The sequence below is a fragment of the Calidris pugnax genome, unplaced genomic scaffold, assembly GCF_001431845.1.
Source record: "Calidris pugnax isolate Ruff unplaced genomic scaffold, ASM143184v1 scaffold294, whole genome shotgun sequence".
Classification (NCBI taxonomy): Eukaryota; Metazoa; Chordata; class Aves; order Charadriiformes; family Scolopacidae; genus Calidris; species Calidris pugnax.
The window spans coordinates 1671136-1692532 of NW_015094505.1; the positions used below are offsets into that span (position 1 = coordinate 1671136).

Below are 21397 nucleotides of genomic sequence, written 5' to 3' on the forward strand. Positions count from 1 at the left end.
GGGGGGTGTCTTCTGCCATGCGGCCGCCGTCTGAGGGGAGGGGGGTCCCGCCTGCCCCCCGCCAAATCCGGTGATCTGTGAGGAAGCGGGGCCGGCGGGCGGGGGGGGCCCCCGCCGTCTGAGGGGAGGGGGGTCCCGCCTGCCCCCCGCCAAATCCGGTGATCTGTGAGGAAGCGGGGCCGGCGGGCGGGGGAGTCCCTCAGCGGCGGGAGCCGCCGCCCCGCAGAGTCACCTTGAGGGGAGCCCTGGCCTCCCGGGGCCGGGCCCGGGGCTCCCTCCCCTTCCCCGAGCGGTGCCGGGCCCGGGCCCGGGCCCGCCGGGGGGATGGGGGGGTGGCGGCCACGGGAGGCCTCTCGGGAGGCTTTAGAGGCGGAGGACGGCGGGGGCAGCCGGAGTTGCCGCCTCAGCAGCGCAGGGGAAGAAGTTCCCGGGCGGCGGGAGCCCGGGCGGCACAACTTCCCATCCCCGGCGCTGGGGGCGGCTGCCGGGGACGCCGCCGGGCAGCGAGGGCCGGGGGTCGCTTAAATGTCGCAGTTGGCGTCTGTTTTTGGAGGGAGAGCATTCTGGGGATGTTTGGGGTTTTGTTTTTTCCTTGCTGAATCTGCTGAGATTCTTACATACTCATTTTTATTGTTATTATTACGTGTTTTATTTTAAAGCTGGTGCCGGGTGCTCATGAGGTACGTCCCTGAGAGCTGTGGCAGCCACAAGGTTGCGACGGTAAATTGCCCTCTGCGGGCAATTAAAAACCTGATAAAATCTCTAGGAAGGCCCCATTCCCTGCCCAGAGCAGAAGGGAAGGTTTAGGGGACACGCTGCATGGAATGGTGGGGCTGAACCACGGGAAAATACCATGTGTTTTGGGAGGGACGTGCCTTATTACTTAAAATAACAGCCCGCTCTGGCTTGCAGGGCCCCTGTCAGGGGCTGGATGCCTGAGCCGGGTGCGTGGGTGGCTCATACAGGGGGTTTTTTTGGACAGGAGAGTGAAATACTCATGAAATTCCCTATGTGAGATATTGGGGGGTTACACAGCAGGACCCATGCAAACGGTTGGCTGGTCATAGGCCAGGTGAGTGCTGCCTCGGGCTCTGAAATAAGATTGTGTCCTGCAAGGGCAGCGGTCGCCAAAATGGATACTTAAAATGCCTGCCCTGGTGAACTGTCAGTAATATACTTCATTTATTCTGAACTTCGTTTTACACATAATAACCTTCAGCTGCATCTCTAACCAAGAGAGTGAAGTAATTAAAAATCACATTGTCATTTTCCAAGTTGCAGCGGGGTTAAGGCTCCAGGAAGGCTATTCTTGATGCTGTTACAACGATATGCCCTGAACCTCAGCAGTGTTCGGGATAATTATATACATATGCTAATCCCTCGTCCTAATTAATATACACTTGCTAGTATTGCAGGCTGTTTTATAGAGGGAATTTGCCTGTGCAGAACAGGTTGCTGAAGTAGAGCTTTCCTTTCAGGTTCTGGAAGATCTCAAACCCCTGTGGTTTGCAGAAGGCTTGCTTCTTAGCAGTATAACGGGTCGTGCTCCTCTGGCTCTCTTGCCTTGTCCTGAAAACGGCCTTGTGTGTTTTGTTGTCATTTGGTGGTGTGGAGGTTTGGAAAGCATCCGTGTCAAAACCTCGGCTTGCCGAATTGCAAATGCAGGTTTTGCATTACAGCAGGAAAATCAAAGGTGTTAAAAAAACCTCCTTGATTTTTATTTTTTTTAATGGAATAAAGGGATTAATTGAGGTGTAGTAGTTTCATTTTTGCTCCCTCCGATGTACGAGAATGTTGTTGGGACTTAATTTCTTCCCCACGTCGTACCGCACAACAGCTCATGTGGTATTTCAAGCAACTCCTGTGAACTGTAGGTTGTTAGATTACGCTTTATGCTGTGTTTGGTGTGACTGATGTTTTTATCGAGAGGGCAAGTAAGGTGCTCCCTGTGAGTGCAATGGGTTGGATAGTTTACTGAATACAGCAAAGGACTTGCAGTTTCTCACTACAGACTTTCTATCAGGCTTTGTAGAATTCTCACCTTATTTCCTTTTCAGATTGGCGACGATGAACAAGGTTACGACCTGGACTTGTTCTGCATACCTAAACATTACGCAGATGACTTGGAAAAAGTCTATATTCCTCATGGGCTCATCATGGACAGGTTGGTTTGACTTCAGATAGTCCACTGCTCTGGCTGGTTCCATGAGCATGGTTAGACTAAACAACCAGTGATAGTTTTGCTGCCTGGTGACTGTCTAAATAGATTACATTTAATTAGATACTAAGAAGTACAAGTGCTAATTAACTCTTTCTTGTTTGGCTTCTAAGAGTTTTTACATTTGCTGTTGTGCTATTGTTTGGAAATTTGTTTTAATTCACAAGCAAAATTTTGTGGCACACAGCAATCTACCTTTTTCTTTCTAGTGTTTCTTTGATGCTTTACCTTCTTAAAGCCTAATTAGAATATACTATTTGTTGTGCCATTCAGTCTGAAAGTAATTATAGTCTCTTGAATTTCCTGAGGATATTAATAAAAGTAAATTATTAATTACATCATCTTAGACTTTCTCGTGTTCGTATGGTAGATAAGTAATATCCAACTTTCTCCTGCCTTCTGGGAAAGACATTAGTCTCTGTAAATATCAATCTGTCACTTTTGTGGTTGCTGAAATCTATGATGTGCTGTGGCAGCTTTATCTCATGTGATCAGGAATTGGTGCAGAAGCCTACAAGGCATTTTTCTTTGTGTTTGGTAGTTGCTAATTCTCTCGAAGAGAACGAGCAAATTCAGTGAAGCAGTTGTCGGGAGACACACGAGCTTTTAAGAGTGGTGCTGGGTGGATCTTCCTGGAGATCTCCTGAATAGGAATGCGTCTAGATTTGGTGTGGTGCTGTTTGATTGGATATAATAAACATTCCTATAAAATGTTTTTTAAAATATTGTAGAAACTTTGCATTGCAAGTCCAGATAGAGGAAAAAATTGGACAGAGTACATTTCATTAAGTAATTGATGTAAAGTTTATAATGGCAGGCTTTCTCTGTGAAACCTGCTGTCAGCTGGCACACAATAAATACATAGCATGCTTTCTGAAACAAGTTACAAGATAAATTTAGAAACAATGATTGCAGAAAAACGGTGCAGTATTTTCTTGCTCCACTCTGTTGGTATTGTATTTTGCAGTTTGGAGAAATTTCTGGCCTTCCCACCTGCAAATAACCATAAACTCTTTACAGTTTGAGAATTTTCTTGCTCCTCAGTGAGGACCCCCCCCTTTTGGGTTGTGCTTGCTTATGTTGCTCTTTGCATGGAAGCTGAACCTATGGAAGGTTTCCTTCTCCTTTGGAAGGAGGAAACACACCTTCATGTGGCGTATCTGTCAGTGAAACAGCTCCAGGGTGTTGAGGTTGGATTTGGCTGAGCACGATGTATGAAAACAGCGGCATTTGGCAGAGCGACTGTTAGATTAACCTTGAAAAGTGAAACTTTTATTGACCAATAACATGTAAAAGTGACTGAAGTGGTAAGCAAATATTTCCGAGCAAAGTGTGTTTCCAACTTGGATGCATGTGTTTGCTGCTGTTGTTAGCAATACCAGACGCTGCTGCTATAGTACACAAGTGAAATGTGTTTGTTATGACAAGCTCTCTCTTTCTTGGTTTTGTACAGGACGGAGAGACTGGCCCGAGAAATTATGAAGGGCATGGGAGGACACCACATTGTAGCGCTCTGTGTACTCAAGGGTGGCTATAAATTTTTTGCTGATTTATTAGACTACATCAAAGCACTGAACAGGAACAGTGACAAATCAATCCCTATGACTGTTGACTTCATTAGGTTGAAGAGTTACTGTGTAAGTATCTCTGCAATACTGTGCCATTTTTATATAAATTTGACTAACTTCAAATTATTAACAGAGGTGGTTTAATATTATTACTGCCAGAATGTGCTAATATTAAGCAAATAATGAAGGGAATTAAGGGTCACAAGCTAATTTACGCTTTCTCTACCTTATTATATCATCTATTTTCTTTTAGACCTTGATATCTCCACAGCCCAGTAAAATCCTTATACAGAGCAGAGAGACCCTTTCCGTGTCCTTTAATCATTAAACAATTTCCTCTCTGCCCACTCCCCTATCTCTAAAGCTCTAGAACAATACAGAGGATTGTCCTGCAAGTATGGTTACAGGACTTTAATTCTAGGAATTTTTATGTGGCTTAGACATCGTTCGTTGGACAGGAAGACTTGAAAGCTACAAAAATGGTTATACGTGAGTTCCCTATCTCATCTCAACCAGACAATGAACGAAATGACTTGTGTTTGGCCTTGAGGAAATCCTGGATTCTTAAACCTAGGTGTATGATTAGTGGCCGCTGAGTATGGCTCTGCCTTCTCAAGACTAGGCCTTGGGTGTACATTTGGAAAAGAATTTATTTTCATTCTGAGCATTCTGTAACATGAGGTAACGTGTAAGTTTCACAGGAGGAAGCATAAGGTTATGTTGTGCAGGTCAAAGGAAGAAGCAGATGTATGTTAGCACTCTGGGCTTCCTGACTTACCGACAGTCTACCATTGTGTTTTCAGGATGGTATTTATGATTTGTTCCATAAGACCATCTGTAGCATGGAAATAATTACTTTTTTTTTATTATTTAAATTTAGGATGTTTAAATAAATTGTTTTGTAAGGTGATTGCTGTTAGTTCTGTCTCAGTAACTTTGCTTTCAAGTCAGCAGTATAAGCTACTTGTTGCAGCTGTAGACAAATACCTATTCCAGTAGAAAAAACCAGAAACTAGTAAATAGGAAAATCACCCTCCTCCTTCGTTTCACTAAACTGTGAAAGCAGAGATGGAGTTACTTGCTGACATAGTTTGGACTGTCAAAGAACTTCATAGATTCATGATTTCTGTTGAGTGATCTGTTAACTTTACACAGTGAAGCCCAGAACTGTGTGGGGTTTTGGTCGTGTCCATCCGCAGGAGGAGCGGCGTTAAACACACGTCTGGCTGTCCAGGGGTTACTTGGAAACCACCATCACGTTGGCTGAAGGCGAGGCAGTGATTTAGCTGTGCTCTTTAATGAGAGGGCAAGGCTGGGCAGAAAGGTTTGTGCCAGCCTTTGGTTGTGTCTCGCTCTCTGTGCTTATGCACTATATTTAAATGAGTGGGCAAGAGCTGCTTGACACCTTTTCCTTCTGCTCCCCCCCCACCAAAGATCCAGGCTCCTGCTGCTGGTCCACGTAATCACTAAGCCACCACATGCCCATACATCCTGCCTGTAAAAGGCACATCAGAAAGCTGAATTGTCTCTATTACAGGATAATATGTTAAAGAATAGGAAAGGATGACTCTCAGCTTATTTTTTGGTGAGGGAATTGTGTATCTTCTGCTCTCTTCAACAAGCACTTCCAGTAACTTACTTTTCTAGTTTAAAAAGCAATATAAAGGCTGCACCCTTTCAGGCTCTCCATTTTCTGACTAATTTGGAAAAAACTATTGGAGAAATGGTGTGAAGGACCTGAAAAAAAACCCTCTGTTAAAAAGCAAGGCTGCCTTATACCCATGTTTTCTTTGCTCATGCTGGTGTGTTAGGAGTGCTTTGGTTCATTTCTTACCACAGCTGTTTTTGTCATTTACTCCCCAGAGCTACGGAGCCTTGATATTAATAGGGGAGTGAGCAGCAAAATAAATTTTATGGAATTTACAAGCCTGGTTTTGTAGTAAAAACAAGCAGACGAAGAGAAAACGGAGAAATTCAGACAGAAAGCTGTCCTAACTAGAATGTTTTCCTTGAGGTGTTGGCTTCAGGGTTTTTGGTCTTGTCAGCCAAGTCTATAAAAGAATGTTTTCTTGTTCTAGATGAGTGAGGAGCTGCTGTTACCTGATGCATCCACTACAGTATTTATGAGCATTTCATTTCTGTGGACTCTCTTAGGTGGTTATTAATATCCAGACTTATGTCCTTTAGATTGCGTAACTTGATAGACTGGATAAGATTGTCCTAACATGAGCACATATGTAACAGCTTGACTAGGTCTTCCATGGTTAATAGTGTCAGAGTGCTAAATCTGCTTTGTAGTTTTTATCTGTGCTTTACTAGATGGAGGGATCGGCCTTGTTAATGATGTGAAAACCATCACAAGCGGTAATGGACGGTTGTAAGTGGAGCTGGCGCTCTTGTCAGAGCCTCTGGATGTGATTACTTTGTCGTGCTGCCTGCCTTTACAGACTGGATAAAAGATGTTAAAAATACCCTGGTCGCATAAACAAAGCAGCTGAACTTGTGTAGTGGTTCTGAAATAGATGTAATTGAGGTTCTATTCTTGTTTCAAACCAATCATTTAATATTTACAAGTGTATGGTTGATTTTTTCTTTTTTTTTTTTTTGTGGGGCAGTGCAAAGCTCATACTTCTGCACCCAAAAATAATTCTCTAACAATTCTGACATGATCAAGCTGTGATTAAACCTTGCTCATAACTCCGGCTTTCCGAGTCCTTACAGATGAATTTTAATGGTCTGGCAAGCTGTTAAGAAATGGAAAGATAGTGTTTGTGAACAGATCCAGATCTTGGTACCCTTGACAAACAGTTTATTCTGTTTGTGCTCCAAGGAGAATGGCTTTTCACCAGTCTCCTGCATTTAAACTTGGAAACAAGCAAACGTCACGTATGTACTCACGAAGGGCAGCCAAAAGACAATGAGTGTGTTGTGCTATCACTCAGGAAAATAGGGATTTTCAGTGGAATACGTGGTAAACTGTGGTTAGGCTGGTCATGGCAGTATTCCGAAAGATCTCTGTTAGCCGAGCCTTATAGCAAATACTGTAAGGAACTTAAAATGCCTTTTTAAAAGGTGATCTTGGAGTCACTTGGGTCAGGAGTTACAATCTTGTAAAGCATTATTGTTTTCCAGTGGTGACAATGGGGAGGCAGTGAAAACAGATCTAAACAGTAAAACTCTTATGTGTTAAACCACAAAGCATTAAAGTCTTACCGGTACTGAAATGGGAAATAATTCTCCTGAGGATAATTAAAACATTGCTTAATTATTAAACAAAGTTCTTTCCAAAGGAAATCTGGTTACAGCCAGTGATGGAAATTCTTTAACTGTTTTTTATCCTTTAATTGCTCAGGAAGTCAGTACCTGCATAGGAGCACAGGTTTATATGCCAATGAAGATTTATGTTTTGTGTTAAAAAGCGTAGCAATTTGTATGATTTTTGGTGGGAGGAGGCAGGAAAGTTTCTGTAGGTTAGATGTTTTTTTTATCATACTTTAATATGCATTATCCAAAGGTTTACAGCAACCTACTACCATTTTGTGGTGTTCTTGTTTGAGTGTAGTGCATTGCTTTGTAGCCAAACAGATCATCAAAAGTTCAATCTTACGCATACGCCAAGGAGTTCCAGCTGCCACTGTGCACGTGATTTCAATGGAACAAATACCTGTGATATCTTTCTCTGTCATTGCTTTGTAAGGAATTTTGGTCTTTTCCATCCTTCTATGGAAGGAGGATGAAATTCCTATTAGCGTAGGAATAGGTAAGAGGGAGTCCCAGAAACACCAAAAAGCTTAAAGCAGCTGTTGTTTAAGATAATTTTAGGATAGGGGGAACACAGGAGATGTCCTTTATGAATACAGTGCTTGACTGAGCCATGTTTTTGTTGTTGAGGTAGCCAGTATCCAGGCATTCAGTAGCAGTGTATGTATCTGCCGGGTCAAGCAGCAAGCATTTTGGACTTTTTCAGTACAGTGACATGGATGCTGTTGGGTTTAGTTATTGTTTGCACTGTTACACAATCACTGAAACAGTTGACTATTTATCAAAAATTAAGGTTCCTGATAGTAATGAAACATGCTACTTCACTGTCATTTTAGAGTGGTGTAACTCAAACTAATGGTTTTTTTCGAACACGTGGGGCAAAACTGGAAAGATACTTTTTCTAGAAATCTATTTACGCTTTTGGATGTTGTGTCATAGGAATCTTAAAAAGCAGGTATCTGTTAGTCTTATCTGCTTTTACATGCCTCGAGCTAGACCATTGACATCACTGTCAAAAAGTTTTTAATGCATTTTCTCTTTACTATCATCCTATTGTTACTTATTGTGTACTTGGGGTGTGCCTCCCCAAATAATTTGCCTCCCCTTGTTTGTGATAACATTTTTAGTTTTTGCCTACAATCCATATAGCAGGAATATCTGTCTTCAGGCAGCTGTACAAACAGGAACCTGTTCGTGGCTGTCTCTGTTCCCTCCTGGTCCCCTCTCTGTTGCATCTGTCATTCCTGGGGAATGGGGAAGGAACTGCTGTTTCGCTGTGTAGCCGTGCAGCACGCTTGGGCTTCACACTGCAGCAGCAAAATAATAGTAGTTTTCTAACAGGAAGATGACATGGTAAGAAGTTACAAGAGTAAAGTTTGATCAGCGATAGTAACCTTTGGCTGAAATGATTAAGTTGTAGGATAATAGCATCCCCTGGAAGTGGTACAATAATAAGCATATCACATCTAACTGTGGGAGATCATCAAGGTTTAAAGTTGGTTGAATGAGTTTAACTGAACTGCAAAGATCTGCAGAGTGTTCCTGGCAGCTTCTTTAACTTTCTTATAAAAGAATTCCTTTACATGTGTAACATAGTTTTATTGAAGTAAAATGCTGTGGTGTAGTGATGGTGTACCTATGTGGCTGCTCAATTACTGTAAGAAGTAATCTAATTATTACTAATATTTGCTGTAAACTAGGCAAACAGAAGCTTTTCCGGCTATTTTATTTCTAAATAAAGACAGCCAACATGGCTTTACTAGGGGCAGATCCTGCCTGACTAACCTAGTGGCCTTCTATGATAGAGTGACTAGGTCAGTAGACAAGGGGCAACCTATGGATGTGATGTGTCTGGACTTCAGTAAGGCCTTTGACACGGTCCCCCACAACATCCTGCTTGCCAAACTGGAGGGATTTGATGGGTGGACTGTTCAGTGGATAAGGAATTGGCTGGATGGTCGCATCCAGAGGGTGGTACTCAATGGCTCGAAGTCCAGATGGAGAGCAGTGACAAGTGGTGTCCCTCAGGGGTCCGTGCTGGGACCGGTACTGTTTAACATTTTTATCAACAATATAGATAGAGGGATTGAGTGCACCATCAGCAGGTTTGCAGATAACACCAAGCTGTGTGGTGTTGTCGATACACCAAAGGGATGGGATGTCATCCAGAGGGACCTGGACAGGCTGGAGAGGTGGGCCCAGGTGAACCTCATGATGTTCAACAAGAGCAAGTGCAAGGTTCTGCACCTGGGCTGGAACAATCCTCGGTATCAATACAGACTGGGGGATGAGGTATTGGAAAGGGACTTGGGGGTGCTGGTGGAAGAAGCTGGACATGAGCAGGCAGTGTGCAGTTGCAGCCCAGAAGGCCAATCACATCACATCCAGGGATGCATCAAGAGATGCGTTGCCAGCAGGTCCAGAGAGGTGATTCTGCCACTTTGCTCTGGTGAGACCTCACCTGGAGTATTGTGTGCAGGTCTGGAGCCCTCAATATAGGAAGGACATGGACCTGATGGAGTGGGTCCAGAGGAGGGCCACAAGGATGATCAGGGGGTTGGAGCACCTCTGCTACAAGGACAGGCTGAGGGAGCTGGGGTTGTTCAGCCTGGAGGAGGCTCCGAGGAGACCTTAGAGCCCCTTCCAGTACCTGAGGGGGGCTACAGGAGAGATGGGGAGAGTCTGTTTACAAAGGCCTGCAGTGACAGGACGAGGGGCAATGGCTTCAAGCTGGAGAAGAGCAGATGTAGATTGGAGATCAGGAACAAGTTCTTTACTGTGAGGGTGGTGGAGCACTGGAACAGGTTGCCCAGGGAGGGGGTTGAGGCCCCATCCCTGGAGATGGTCCAGGTGGGGCTCGACGATGCCCTGGACAACCTGGACCTGTTGGGGGTGTCCCTGCTGACTGCGGGGAGGTCGGACTAGATGACCTTTGGAGGTCCCTTCCAGCCCAGACCATTCTGTGATCCTAAATATTAATTTGTGCCTCGTTTGCTGGCTATTCCTGTTATTGTTATGATAGCCTTATCTTCAAATAAGAATAAGCATTCTAAAGCATTAAAGTTTAAAATGTAAATTACCAGCTCTGTAGCAGCATGTAGCTTAAAAACTGAAGTGCTTTTTGTCTTATTTCGTACCTGTAGGGAATGCAGAGCAAGTCATACCATTTTAGGTACATATGTATATACAATAGTCACATGCATGATATATATGTGTATAATGGTATCTGCGTTTATGCAGATCTCTTGTCAAACAGTCTTTAATCTGAAATACCATCTTTTAATTTGATCACTTCTAATTTCTTAGATAATAGAGAGATGCTGTTGGTGCTGTGTTGCTGAAAGCATTGACATTCAGTGGTTATGTACTTTGCAGTGTTGGTATTTACTGAAAGAAAAAAAATATTTTAATTCTGATAATGCTAATGCTCACCTTCCTCTTTCTTAGAACGATCAGTCAACTGGAGATATAAAAGTCATTGGTGGGGATGACCTCTCAACCTTGACTGGAAAGGTATGGCCATTTGTATGTTTAAAAATAGACAAAACCACTAAAGAACTCACATACCTGAATGCTTTTAAGGCTGCTCTTTTAGTGTGCAAAGATTATAGAGTTTTAAAAACTAAAAATGGAAGAGTTTCATTTAAATATTCACCACTGTATACTAAGAGAGCAGATAAGCCCCAGGAAAGCTGCCAGCTTAGTCTGAGCTTAACAAAAAAGCCCCGTATTCACTATTTTCAGTATCAGCAAAGTTTTAGATTTGTTTTTCTGCAGTGCCCGAGAAGAATAATCTTGTGTGGGTTGTTGTCTACAAACTCCCTTTAAAAGAGACTTACTTGCTGTATTGGTGTTTCAGTGAAGTAGTGATGGGAATCCATTCTGTCGAGACCTGTACCCTGCAGCCCAGGATGGGGACAGAGGTTCCTGGTGCAGGCAGGGATGAGAGAAGGAAATGGGAGAATGTAAATTGGGAATTTGCTTTTCTCCAGTGACTCTGTGGAGATCACTGAGCCAGATGTCTGGGGTTAAAGCATCTGGGCCTCCTGCTCTGTTGGAACACATTGCCTTCCCCTTCTCCTTACACATACGTGATCTTCAGGGCATGTCTGTCAATATAAATTCAATAGTTTAGTATAAATGACATAAATGTGACAGAATGTGTGTCTATAGTATGATACTCTGCTTTAGAAGAATGCCAACTGTGTAGACTCTGGTTTGATCTCTTGCATATATCTAGAATTCTTGAAGTCTCAATAATTTAAAGACCACTTTGTACTCAGCATGAGACATTGAGAAAAGAATCTCATGGCCAGGTAATGGTTACTGGAGCATCAGAAATGTTAACTACAGAGAACTCGCTGTTACACATGTAAACATACATAAATGGTGGTACAAGTATCTAACTGCAATGAAAATTAATAAGTTGTAGAGATTAATATATATAAGAAATGACATATTCTCTAGATATTAATGGATTTTTCTTTTTTCTTCTTTTCTTTTTTTCTTCCCACCAGAATGTTTTGATTGTAGAAGTAAGTATTATGTTTCACTTTGAAGTTCTATTGTGTGACTGGTAAAACAGTTCTAAAAACCTGCAGTTTCTGGTTTCAAGGCTTTCAGATTTTGATTCCAGGCCTGAACTTTGCAAGTGGGCTCTGAATTTAAAATGATCTGTGTTTTGAATTCTCAAATTGCATTCAACTGCCAAATTTAAGAAGGAAAATATCTATGTAAAATTGTTTGCATTTGCCTTCAGTTTTCTGGGATTCTGTCAATTCTAAAATGTCTTTTTTTTTTTCTAATGAAGAAATAGCCTGAACAAAGTGATATAAAGCATATTAATTTCCTATTTTGCTGTTATAAACCCAGAACAGTAAACTGCAGGAGTAGAAAGAGGTACCGAGTAGGAATATCCTAAAATATGTGAAAAACAGATCGAAGCCCAATGCCCCTGTGTGTGATTTGTTTAGAGAATAGTGACATAGAGAATGCTAATTCCTAATTGGCAATTTGCAATTGCTAAATTCCCATCCCTCTGTCTTGTCATGGTTCTTTGGATGGTGCCAGGCACAGTACACCTCAGTTTGATTTCCAGGTAGGTGCTGTTGCTTAATTCTTGCTTTCATACCTCTGTATTGCTGGACGGCGTTGGTTGTGCTCAGTAAGTTTGGCAGAGGATGTTGTGGGGTGAGGTCGCCGATGCCAGGACAGGGAGGCAGCAGACAGGAGAATGGACATACAACCTAATCGTGTCTTAGGGCACCAAGTTATGGAAGTGGCTAGTTTGTAATCAAAGAAACAGCAACTGATGCAGCAATTCAGCAGCCAAAGGGAAGGATGTTTCCTCTCATAAAATGTGGAGGTTTTTATGTATGGGTTGGTTTTGGTTTTTTTTAATTTTAGAAGGTTATATTATTCCACAGGAAGCACATTCGGTTCCAAAACTCCTGCCAAAACAGTATGTATACAGCAGTCTTTTGTGCGACCAGTGGTGTGCTTTGAAGTATATTTTGCTTCAAATAGGCAGATGCATTTAATTATGTATCTGCTCCATTTCAGATGAATGTATGTCTTTAAACAGACAGCTAACTAGGTTAGTTTCTCATTTGTTCAGGGAATCATCTCTCCAGTGACTTTCTTATGCACTGTCAAGTATGAACCCTTTTTCCAATCAGTGTCTTAACTATGAAACAATAAAAATGCACGTTTATTGTAGGTTAAATATCGCTTGGCTTTTTTACACAGCATCCCTTTAATGTGCAAAAAAATCTGAACAAAATGGAGATTCACCTCCAATCAACAGATGATCACACAGTACAGAATCAGTAATAGGTTCTGGTTTTATTTTGGGGTATGGAAGTAGCACCTTATGTTCCTTCACCAACTTTTATTTTTATCTATATGTCTGTACACCTTTAGCTTTTCTTGAGTTGATAACCGTGATTAAAAGCATTAGCTGTTAAAGATGGTATTGCTCTGACAGATGCTCTGTTGAGTTTTTTGTTTGACTTTTACTGTCATGGGAGTCATGGGAAAATAAGCTGAAACCAGGACATTGTTGCTCCTGTGTTGTCTACCTCCTTCACCTCAAATGGGCTTGATTTCAGGCCAGGGGAAGGACTGTCCCACTAAAGGTTGTGTGATTATTTCAGTGCAAATGAGGAGTCCATTTCTGATCTTCAGTTGTCAGCCATATCTTCTTTTTTTTCTGCTTATATGCACAGTGGATGGGATTAAAATGGTGTGTCAAAATTCATTTTAGTGTGTTTGAGTATAGCCTTTAGAACTGATATTCCCAGTGTAATTTCTTCGGCTGTTTCTTGGATCTGTAATGTAAATGACACTCCTTTTTCTATAATTGCAATAATGGGTTGTTCTGCCTATTTTCCCTTCTTACTTTTCTTTCTTGTCTCTGTAACTGAGCTCAACAGTGAGACTAATGTTACTCTTATCATATTCGAATTAAATGTTGCTTGTTTAATAGCTATAAGGAGCACAAGTCGTAAGATCTCCAAAAGGAGCCAAGAAGGTCATAGTTCAGTAACTGCTTTCAAAGTCTTAGGTATCCACAACGACTAAGAACTATTGTTAATGTGCCTGATCACTTTACCAAGCCTGGTTGCGTAAGCACAACGTGGTGTTACACATCACCTATATTTGATTACAAATAGTATTTTGGCATATTTTCATGCTAAGCAATTTCTGTGGTAGCACCTTGAAAATGCCACTCTGATTTGTTTAATATTCTTTCTCACATGAGTGTTTTTTTATTTTCAGGATATAATTGATACTGGTAAAACAATGAAAACGCTGCTGTCTCTACTTAAGCAATACAATCCAAAGATGGTGAAAGTAGCCAGGTAAATTTTTAATGATTACTTGTGCTGTATTTCACCTTAAGAATGACACACAGTGTTTATAAAAAATTAAAAAAAAAAGAAAAAATTGTGGAATTCATTTCCATGGAAGAGAAACAGGAGGGAACATTTCTGGTGGAATCATAGAAGTCATGTATGATGCCACCTGTTGGAGTTGAGTATTCCTTTAAACTCCAAAAGCACTTCTGCTGGTTATGAAAACCTACCTTGGTTAAGGCTGGTGGGAACACTGCTCTTTCCAGTTTTACTGCTGGAAGAATTTCAGTGCTTCATAACAGGATAGCTTGTGTGTGCTTGAGACGTGGCTTGCGTTATCATAGTATAGTAAGATTTGTGTCCAAGGTCCATTTGTGGACCTTATGTCCAAGGTCCATATTATGGTAAGATTTGTGTCCATTCAGAGGTGCATGGAAGAATTTAATTCTTTTGTGCTTAAAAAAAAACCTCTTCAGTTGGTAGAGGTATTTTCAGCATAAATTTAGTTCATAAATGTAGACTTTTACCAGAGAAGGGGATGAAAAAAATAAGCAGTTGTCACTTAGGTATATGTAATATCTATCCAAACAAGTTTGTTTCTGCTCGCGCTGTCTGCAGTTACAGTGTACTGTAGTGGGGTACTCATGCAATGGAGACTGCTTTTTTTTAGTTTGTTTTCTTTAATTGTAGAATTAAATTAGTTTGCACACTAACATTATTGTTTGTATAGTGTGCATAGTGCAGCTGAGCTTTAGAGGTCATTCTGTGAGAGTCACTCAGCCATATGCTCTTCCAGGCTTTTCTGCTTAGTTACATCTTTAATCAATTAGTTTCAAAACATTTTATAATTTAATAATTTACACCTAACAGGAAATGTTGAGGATAATATTATGTTATTAACCAATATCGACATTCTTCCTTCTTCTTTTCAAATTGCATCTCTTGCACTGCTATGCTGTGGTTGTGTATTTTAAAATAAAAGCATAGTGATTGCTGGGGATTAAAGATAAAGCAGAGCTGTGTGTAATATCTAATCAGTTGTGTTGCCATAACAATCCCAAAGCAGTTGTTAAACATGCGGGAACAGCTCTTCTTGCTGATAATCTGGAGGTAGGTGACCTGCTGAAGGTGAGCTTGGTGAGGATTTCTCCCCAGTCTGATTAAGCGTGCCAAATTTTACATATTTGCCACTGAGTAGTGCCCTAAGGCTGCAGTGTACATCATGAATATAATACAGTATGAGCAAAGTCCAGTTTCCTGGCATTCAAACCTGTTGCAGTAATCTGGGTCTGCCAAAGACCTGAGCAGGTGCATGTGATCATTCTAGATAGTCTTAAGTGTAATATTCTTAGTTACTTCACTTCCCTCTCTTCTCTTTCTTCTCTCTTTCTCTCTTCTTTTAGTTGTTCTTTTTTAAATTTTCTTTCTCTCTGACAATGAAGCAGTTGTAGCAGGCAGAAGTTAACTAATCCTAATGTGATTCTGGGGTTTCTTTGAGCAAATCCTACACCGAGTCTCAAAAATTAAGTCTCACGGCTAGAAGTTTCAGTAACTGTCTAAAACTGAAACTGACAAATGAAGCCCCCCCACTTCAGGGGGGATCCAGGAGGGAATTCTGAGCATCCTGCATAGAGTCATACTGACCTCTGTATTCAGCTGTCCACCGCCTCTTCTTTTCCTCCCTAAACCTCTGTGTCTCAGACAGACAGGTGGAGGGGTCTCCTAACAGGTAGAATTGCTCGACTGAAGAACGGGTGAATCAACCCAGCAAGGCATTTCTCTCTCCTACAAACTACAATACCCCCAGCTCTGCACCTCTCTGCTTTTTACACCTCTGAGTATTAATTCCGGGAAAGCGGAGCTGGTTTGTATCACTCAGTCCTCAGAAGCAATTACATTTTCTTTATGGGGGTCATTAGTACTGCCGATGAGGAGCAGTTGAGGACATGTTGTGCAAGTGCAATTGAGGTTACATTTAACCAGCTGAACTTTTCCTTCATAATACTAACGCTCCTGACAAAAGCACAGTTGGTCTGGCGAGATCCCAAGTTGTCGCCTCTTTATGTATAAGCTAAATTGTGCCTTGCAGTTCCTAACACACGTAAAACCTCATTAAGTCATTTTCACAATGAAAATCCATCCAGATCGGTATCTCCTGGCCTCTTTCTTGCATCTGTTAGGCTGTGAACCAGTCGTGATTCTAGGAAGTTTTAATTTTGTTATGATCGGCTGCACCTGCAAATAAAATAATAGTTTAAAATATGTGTAGTTTATGCTTTCAGTTATGCACAGCTTGTCTGTCATCAGAACAGTCTCATGTATTTGTACACAGTGCTTTTCCATCTTTCAGTTTTACATTGGTTTTATTTGACAGTTTGTTGGTAAAAAGAACTCCTCGAAGCGTGGGATATCGGCCAGACTGTAAGTGACTTTTGACAACCATTATTCATTTTTAAAAGTATATCAATGTATTGTTCACCCTTTGATCATAGTCCAAGGATGCTCCAAATAAGTTTTCACTAATGATTCCTGATAGATTTTGCTTTCATTTAGGGCTTTTGAATATTTTTAAGGTATTTTGACAGAGTTAATCTGGATTTGGTCTGATGCTTTTTTTTTTCCTTGACTTTTTGTAACTTTTTTACTATAGGAAAAGCAAACTTTGATATTCTGGCCCAGGTTACACCCTTCTCATGTGCAAATATTCCCTGCTTACACGTAGACAGATGCTTTAAAGGGTCACCAGAATCTTCCTTCTGGATTCCCCTCTGGGGAGTGATTCGGGTGTCTAAACTGAGTCACCTCACGCCATTTGGATGTCCCCAGGAATGTAGAAGGACCACAGAGGGTAGCAGGTTGGGTAAAAGCTTACAGGGATAAGATACCTCAATGGGCACAAAAATGGTTATGTGGAGGCAGCTGAATGACTCCCTTTTTGTCTGCTGTCTGTCCCAAGACCGTAAAGAAGAGACCCACATCCACAGCAGAGAGCGGTACCGGAGTGACAGCTCCTCCTGCCTTGGGAAGGGCCATCTGTTTTAACCCTGTTCCAGAGGCCAAATTCCTGTTGAGATGGACCATGTGCTTTCACTGTGGAAGTGGAGGCTGTTTAGCAAGAGAATCCTCTTCCTCCTCCTTTCCAAGTTTGTACAATATTCTGGAACTGAAGTTTTTCAATGCCTTAAAGCTTAATTGAGGTGTTTCCCTCAGTCGGGGATGGGCCTCGTTCCTGAGATCTCATTATAGGCTTAGCTGGGTTAACGGTCTGCATCCTGCAGCCCGTGGCTTGTTTTGCCATCTGTCCTCAGAGCCAGCCTGCTCAGTGCAGGACACGTGTGCTCTGAAAGGAGGGACAGCAGGGCAGTGGTGACTGGGCCTCCCTTTTACCCCTGTATTGTGAGGCCACCTAGACTCTAAACTTAACCTTAATTTTTTTTTTTTTTTCCAAAAGTGCACACACAGCCATTTCTTTGAATTGTACAGTTTATCTCCCTGTTTTCCTTACAGACCCTCATTGGAGCCAGGGAGAAATAAACCCACGCAGCTTTCCTGTGCTCCAGGAGTTTTTCATTTTAGCATGAAGGGGAGAAAGCCATTTGGAAATTTTATATTACATATAACTCAGTATTTTTTGGTCATTTTATAGTGGACTGATACTGCTTGCCCACCCCCAAACTGTCTTGCTGGAGCTGCTTAGACAATCTGTGGAATAGCTGATGTCTTCTTTTTAGGCAGCTTCTCCTGGGGGGAAAAAAAACCACAACGAAACTCACAAAAACCCCCCACCCTACCCTTTCTAAAACCTGCAGGTGACTCCATAAAGAATTCCTTGCTCTTCTCTTATCCTCTAGAGCACAGAATCAGCATCTAAGACATGCTCCTGCAGTCACAGTATATTCCAACATACGTTGCCTGCAAGTGGCAGGGATGGAGCCCACCAGGCAGTGACTCAAAAGCGAAGGATTAGTTTCCCTGGGAGAACCATGGCTCTGATACTGACATTATTCTGTGCTCGCTCTCCCAGCCCTTCCCAGAGAGTCCTGTTGTACTTGCACACCCGTAGCTTTGAAGGAGCTGATGAGTGAACCTGCTACCTCGTTACACCTTGGGGTGCCCTCCCTGCGGCGCTCCCCAGGCACAGGCCTGTCCCTCTGCTCTGTTTAGTCTGGAGAAGGGAAGGCTGAGGATGGGATCTGATCAATGTAAAGGTTGGGTGTCAAGACAATGAGGCCAGTCTTTTTTCAGTGGTGCCCAGGGACAGGACAAGAGGAAATGGGCACAAACTTGAATATAAGAAGTTCCACCTAAACATGAGGAGGAACTTCTTTCCTGTGAGGGTGGCAGAGCCCTGGCAGAGGCTGCCCAGGGAGGTGGTGGAGTCTCCTTCTCTGGAGACATTCAAACCCACCTGGACACGTTCCTGTGGGACCTGCTGTGGGTGGACCTGCTCTGGCAGGGGGTGGGACTGGATGGTCTCCAGAGGTCCCTTCCCACCCCACGGGATTCTGTGAGTCTGTGGTACTGGGAGGGTGACCTGTGCTGTGCTTACCTGTCCCACTGCTGCTGCGCTGGCACAGCAAGCATCTAGGAAGTGCCCTGTTTTTTCTATGTATTTACAAAGTTGCCAGAGATTTTCAAGGAATTTTACATTTTGCTAATACTACTGTGTCTGTAGATTTAAGTGCTCCCATTCATTTCCTGCAGACTGCACGCTAGCACCGTGCTGCTGCGGGGGAACACAAACATAGCCATTTCATTTTGCTTTACTTGATGAGTAACAAAGTAAGTTAAGATTCTAAAACAGCTCAAATTTTAATCTGAGGGTACTTGAGTGGAAGAAATTAAGTGAGTTAGGATGCGTGCATATTTATACAATTCCAGATTGCCTCCGTAAAAAAAAAGTCTCATGAACTCTTGGAAGTTCTGTTCTAACATACTGGTGACTTACGGTCTTTTTCAGTTGTTGGATTTGAAGTGCCAGACAAATTTGTTGTGGGATACGCCCTAGATTACAATGAATACTTTAGAGATTTGAACGTAAGTAATTTTTCCCGTATGTTTTTGTCCATTTTAAAGTAGAGAAGAGGAAGGAAGGGAATCACTAGCTCTCCCTCCTCTGTAAATCGTGCCTCGTGTGCACATCTGCTCCACTGGTGATGTAAGGAGGAGAGCAAACCCTCGAGCAGCAGGGCGGAGTTTCTGGAGCTCTTAGGAAACTAGAATTTGTTTTGCCATGTGCAGAATGGAGGCTACACACCTCCTGTCAGTTTTGAGAGACTGTGAAGTTTCTTCTCTTACCAGATGCCTTCAAGAAATAAATGCATTTGCTTAGATAATAAGAGAAGAGAGAGCTTGGGGGTTAGAAGGGGGTCACTTTTTAATTCTAAGTCAGTTCTTCATCCGGATCTTGCCAACCTTATACTGGACACTGGGTGGAATAATTAGAGGGAGGAGGAAGAAGGTGAAGTTGAGGCTTTTAGACCAAAAAAAGGGCTTAATTTGTTCTGCATAAACAGTATCACAAGATTCTTCCCTACTGAAATATGTATAGCACGCTGGGGTTTTTTTCAAAGTGCATTATTGAACACATATGTAAAACATTGGTCTCTTGCATTACTTTTCTAAGGGGATCTTTTTGTTTTGTTTTGTTGCAGCATATCTGTGTGATCAGCGAGACGGGGAAGCAGAAGTACAAAGCATGAGAGCGCCGTTGGAGTGCTGTGACAACAGAGCTCTGAAATGTTTTGTTTACCGAGTCCTATCTTTCACAGGCTTCAACTCTGGTACCAGCTGAAATCGTAGAGCGCCCCGGCCCCACTGTCACTCGCTTACTATAATTTATTGCATGTACGATATAAGATCCTGTCCTGTTCATTTATATTTTAGAACTGTAAACGGCTCGTGCGGTTCTGCACTCCTTAATTTTGATTTGCACTATGACTCTGCCGACTATTGCTGCCCCTGGTTGGGTTGTGCTGTTTGTGAGCTCCGGAGTCTAACTCTCGCAGTGGTAAATTGCTTAAACCTCATCAACCCAGAACTGAAATAGTTCAAGTACTGTAAATGTAAAGCATTTTATGATAGGCAAGTCTATTAGTAATATTTTTAAAATCTGTAATTTAAGTTTTATATTTTAATGCACAGATGTGATTGTGATTAATGGATAGTTGCACCTTTGGGTGTTACAAAGCACGAGGAGCAGCCAGTTACAGTATCTGTAATCTCTGAGGAGCTTGTTCAGATCTCCTGGAGTTGCCTTATTGCTGTAAAGGAAGTCTGGGTGAAAAAGGTGGTTTTTTTTCTTTTTTTGTTTTATTTTTAGAGGAGTTGGAATGACAAAAGAGAATGTTTAAAATTACTTTTAGTTGAGCTGCCTGTTTCTGTTAGATTATTTTTTTTTTCTTTAGAAATATCCGTCAGCCAGTGGAATTGCCTTTTAAATTTAAACAGTTTTAATATATTTGTGAAAAAGTATTGTAATGTTTACTTTATAAGATGTACCAAACAAAGTACTTTAAATAAAGGCTGTCTCTTTAAAATAAGCCCCATACATTTATGCCACTCGTTCTGTCTATTAAAGTGCTCTTGAAATTTTCTTCTCAGTCATATTTTCCGTAAGCGTTTCTGACAGCAAAGGCAGACTCTGCGTTTGTTATCTTTGTAGGGCTTTTGGTTAATGTGATCCTACCTGTGAGAGAGAGAGAGAAAGCGCTGAGGGAAAGTATTGAAACACTTACATAAATGTATAGACACGTGGATTTTGGAGAAAATGGCTTAAGCACTGTCCTTTGCTCTGTTTTGGAAAAAAGGAAGAGTGGATATTAGATGTTTGTTAAACATAGACATATGGGAAACAAAAAAACCACAACCATTTTGCAAGTAATCATTTGGGTTTGTTTCTTTAAACCTGTGTTGATTCCAAACATGGCAGCCCATCTCCCGCCTCCTCCTCGGGCCTCCTCCTCCTCTTCAATCCCTTCCCTGACACGTGGATTGTGATGGAATTCAACAAGGGCAAGTGTAGGTGCTGCACCTGGGGAGGAATAACCCCCTGCACCAGGACAGGTTGGGGGTGACCTGCTGGAGAGCAGCTCTGAGGAGAAAGACCTGGGAGTCCTGGTGGACAACAGGATGCCCAGGAGCCAGCAATGGGCCCTGGTGGCCAAGAAGGCCAATGGCATCCTGGGGGGCATCAGGAAGAGTGTGAGCAGCAGGTGGAGGGAGGTCATCCTGCCCCTCTGCTCTGCCCTGGGGAGGCCCCAGCTGGAGCACTGGGACCAGTTCTGGGCTCCCCAGTTCCAGAAGGAGAGGGGACTGTGAACATTCTGTGCTTCCTCCACTGTGTGCACCAGCTCAGTGCCCAAAGTGCCATGAAGTGTTGCCAGCCTGTTTTGAAAGATTTTTCTGTGTTTTTTGAAGTTTGGGTCATGTTTCTGTACTTTCCCAAGTATTGCACATCCTTGTCCATCCACGATGAGGTCAGTCCGAGCTGT

The 21397-nt window shown here is 42.3% G+C and overlaps 1 protein-coding gene across 1 annotated transcript; it reads left to right on the forward strand.

The window, feature by feature from the left end:
- Positions 1 to 1644: 1644 nt before the first annotated feature.
- Positions 1645 to 20446, forward strand: HPRT1 (hypoxanthine phosphoribosyltransferase 1). The gene is made up of 9 exons (XM_014963124.1): positions 1645 to 1695; positions 2058 to 2164; positions 3672 to 3855; positions 10495 to 10560; positions 11565 to 11582; positions 13828 to 13910; positions 16279 to 16325; positions 18865 to 18941; positions 19559 to 20446. The coding sequence occupies exons 1-9, from the start codon at positions 1660 to 1662 to the stop codon at positions 19604 to 19606; spliced, it is 666 nt and encodes a 221-aa protein (XP_014818610.1). The 5' UTR covers positions 1645 to 1659; the 3' UTR covers positions 19607 to 20446.
- Positions 20447 to 21397: the final 951 nt, after the last annotated feature.